This window comes from Orycteropus afer, unplaced genomic scaffold (assembly GCF_000298275.1).
Source record: "Orycteropus afer afer isolate SDZICR_OR568_19922 unplaced genomic scaffold, OryAfe1.0 scaffold00300, whole genome shotgun sequence".
Taxonomy (NCBI): domain Eukaryota; kingdom Metazoa; phylum Chordata; class Mammalia; order Tubulidentata; family Orycteropodidae; genus Orycteropus; species Orycteropus afer.
This window is the reverse complement of record NW_006921887.1, coordinates 846,698-850,563: the sequence shown is the minus strand read 5'-3', so window position 1 is coordinate 850,563 and position 3,866 is coordinate 846,698. Positions and strand designations below refer to the sequence as shown.

General features: G+C 38.1%; 1 protein-coding gene across 1 annotated transcript in view; it reads left to right on the top strand.

Annotated features, from left to right (window-relative positions):
- NUP155 (nucleoporin 155) overlaps positions 1 to 3,866 on the top strand; it is an 83,028-nt gene that overhangs the window by 32,227 nt on the left and 46,935 nt on the right. The window contains exons 7-9 of the mRNA XM_007951589.1: positions 2,323 to 2,336; positions 2,856 to 2,953; positions 3,456 to 3,608. Of these exons, the coding sequence (XP_007949780.1) occupies positions 2,323 to 2,336; positions 2,856 to 2,953; positions 3,456 to 3,608 (265 nt within the window). The remainder of the gene's footprint in view (positions 1 to 2,322; positions 2,337 to 2,855; positions 2,954 to 3,455; positions 3,609 to 3,866) is intronic.

The window sequence follows — 3,866 nt, the reverse complement described above, 5'->3', positions numbered from 1 at the left end:
TTTTAAAAACAAGGATTTATTCTCTTAGCATTTAGGAGGCTAGAAGTCCAATTTCAGAGTTCTGGCTCTAGAGTTTGGGTGAAGGCCCCTTGACATTGAGTTTCAGTTCTGCCTCCTGTTCTAGGACCACTAGAGCTAGAGGCTTTTTCAGACTCAAACAGCTGCTGGCTGCTAAGGCTGATGAATCCAAGATCAAGAGTGAAAGAGCACAGTCCCAAGATTAGCAGATAACACGTAATGGGTCACTGGTTCAAGTTCAGGAACAATTCCAAAGTCAGCAGGCAACATGGCAAGACACTGAGATGAAGACTCGGCCAAATCAGGATCCAGATGTACCAAAAGCTAGAGACCTTTCTCAAAACTTCTTACATACTGGAAGCAAGCTACAACCCTAAGGCAGCTACTTAGCTGCTCACACCAGATTCCACTGTGAAGGTGATTACAATCTCATCGTGGGGAATAGCAACATCCAACTGCCCAACCACTCAAAACCACAGCCCAGCCAAGTTGACACACAACCTTAACTACCACAAATGGTACAGTGGATACAACAGTGGTTTCAAGCATAGGAATGATTGTGTGGATGGCTCAGGACCAAATGGTGTTTTATTCTGTTGTACATAAGGTCACTGTGAATTGGAACTGACTCAGCAGCACGTCACAACAACAACATACTTTAATGAAACTATTTCCTCCTCATAAGGAATGCTGAAATCATATCATAGTTTGAAACAGAGCTGCTAGAGCCACTTCATTTTATTTGGCCAATATTCTTGTGTTTGATTGTTTAAAGTACAAGGGAAAACACAACTATTGGTCTCTTCTCATCTGGTGCAAAGAAATTTGAAGAAAACCAAAGACTGAAGGAAGCAATTAGTCCACGTGAACCACAGTCTCCATTAGCCAGAGACCAGAAAAACTAGATGGTGCCCAGCTGCCACTCCAGACAGCTCTGACCAAAAACAATAGAAGGAAGGTCCTGGTCAGAGAAGAAGAAAAATGTAGAACAAAACTGAAATTTATGCAAAAGACCAGACTTACTGGTCTGATAGAGACCAGAGGAATCCCCGAGACTGTGCTCTTAAGGCAGTCTTCTTAACTTGGAACTGAAGCCACTCCCAGAAATCATCTTTCAGTGGAATAATAGGCTCAAAAGGTAGACAATAACACCCCTGAGGAAGATGCTACTTAGAGCAATCAGTTATATAAGACCAAGGGGGACAGTACTTGCCAAAAAGCAGAGGTGAAAAGGCAGGAAGGGGTAGGGAAACTAAGGGAATGGAAATGGGGAACCCAGGGTGGAAGTGGGAAGCATGTTGACACATTGTAGAGCTTGCAGCCAATGTCAGAAAACAAATTGTATGTAAACTTTTGAATGAGAAACAAATTTGCTGTATAAACTTTCGCCAACAAAATGTTAAAGAACAAATAAAAATACAAGGGAAATGGGTTTTGAAGTCTGAAGTACAGCTTTATGTGTGTTTTCTTTGGAATTTTAAATGTAGGTAGTTTGTTGTGGGAATTATAGACATTGTCACTAAGAAGCTACATGTTGTAGCTAAGAAGCTACATGTCTCATAATAACTCCACTTCTAACAGATTTACATGGTACAAGTTTACTTAGTTTAATAATTGACATAGTGCAGCTTGGGGCTACAGAATTTCACACCATGTATTGTCTTTACTTTATGTATGAGGAAACTGGAACTAAGGGATATTACAACTTGCTTGAGATCCAACTCCCAAATAAGTGCTAGAAACCAAGACTTCAGACACTATGCAGTGTTATTTGCATGTATTCCAGATGACTTAGCTGCAAAAATGTTCTTCACATAACAGAACCCTCAGAATTTTGGCTTTTGTTATCTGTGTGCCTGTGTTGTTGCCACAATAAGATATATCAGTGAGAGAAAGAAGGGCTGCTTATGCACAGGGAGACAGCTCAGGGGGCAGGAGTGTATGGAGGGATGGACACTGGGAAGAGGTACCTATGGGGAGGAAGTGGGAGGGGAGCTGTTGCACTGTGGTAAACTGTGGTCAATGACATGAGACAAAGTGTATGTGAACTGCTGTATGGAAGTGAACTTGCTCTGTAAATCTTCACCCAAATCACAATTAAAAAAAAAAAAAAAAGATTTATCTGTGAAACATGTGCTTTCTTTGCTGTTCAGAATCTCAAGACAATCTTAAACAACGGGTTTCCTTTTTATTCCTTCCATTTACTTTTTTTTTTTAAATGCACATCCACAGAAAAAAAACAGTATGGAAAAACTGTATATTTATCTAAAGTCATTTATTAATGTTTTATTTTCATTTGCTTAGTCGCTTTCCCATGGGTATTTGTAGACAAGACTGTAATAGTGGTAATTTTTACAATGATATTTTGATACTATGGGGTAATATCTTACTTCTCATCAACCGTTTACCAAGTGGTTGTAGCTTTACCAAGGGGTTCATGAGCTTACTTTGAAAAAAGGGTTACACTTACCAGTATTAAACAATAAACATGCAAGGGTTTTTCTGCCAGTTCTTGTTGCAGTTGTATCACTTTCCAAAGAAATTAGTCTTAAACTGTTTAGCATACTTAAAACCAAAAAAGAAAACTCACTACTATTGATTCAGATCCAATTCATAGTGACCCCTCCCTGGATTTCTGAGGCAGTATCTCTACAGAAGGAGATTGGCCAGACTTCCTTTCAAGGAGTGGCTGGTGGATTTGAACCACCAGCCTTCTGGTTAGCAGTCAGATGCCTTAGGCACTACAACACCAGAGCTTAGACATGTAAAAATGCTGTTGGAAAATGTTTATTTAAAATTTAATAGACATTTTTCTAAGTACATTTTCTTTTTTGTAGGACCATAGATCGTTCTGTTTTTAAGCCAATTGTTCAAATAGCAGTGATAGAGAATTCTGAATCACTAGACTGTCAGTTATTGGCCATCACACATGCAGGTATGTTGTTGTATTTCTTTATCTGCCATCACTATTGTAAGTTTTAATAACTCTCGCTTTTTAATATTGTGATTAGAAATCTATGATCAGATTTTTGTATCAATTATCAATCCATTTTAAGAATTCATAAAATTAATAATTTTGAAAATTGGAAGATTCCTCTGGTTCTGTCTCCTCATTTTTAGATGTAAAACCAAGCCTGAAAGGTAAGATGGCTAGCATTCTGTCACTCAGCCTGAATTGGAGCTTAGGCTCCCTTGGTTTGTAGTTTTTTAAGTTCTTTCTCCTGAAACGTGTTTGATTCACCTCTCTGTTCTCAATGACATTTTATTAGAAATCCATCTCAGCTACTTGTCTGATGGTGATTTAAAACCAAACGGGAGAGTGATACATGACTCTAACAGACTTCTGTGCAATTATATGGAATTACTTCAATAGTACATGTTCCTTGGGTTCTTTGTTTTCTGTGACTGATGCATATATAATTTTTCCCCACCATCAGGTATAAGGTTGTATTTCAGCACTTGTCCATTCAGACAGCCATTAGCACGGCCTAACACCCTGACACTGGTTCACGTTCGTTTACCTCCTGGATTTTCAGCATCTTCAACTGTGGAAAAGCCTTCAAAAGTACATAAAGCTCTTTATAGTAAAGGTACGTTTTGAAATACTATCAGATTTAATACTGCTTTCTTAAAATAGATTAACTCATAAGGCATTTTGAGTCATTTGAAAGTAACATAAGTTAGTTTCCCAATAAACTTTAGAATTTGTTTTTTACTCAGGTAACATATCAACATACATTTTATATTAACATTTATTTGGTATTTATAGAAACTATGTTGTTGTTATATGCCGTCAAGTTGGACCTAACTCATAGTGACCCCTCCTTGGGTTTCTGAGGCAGTATCAC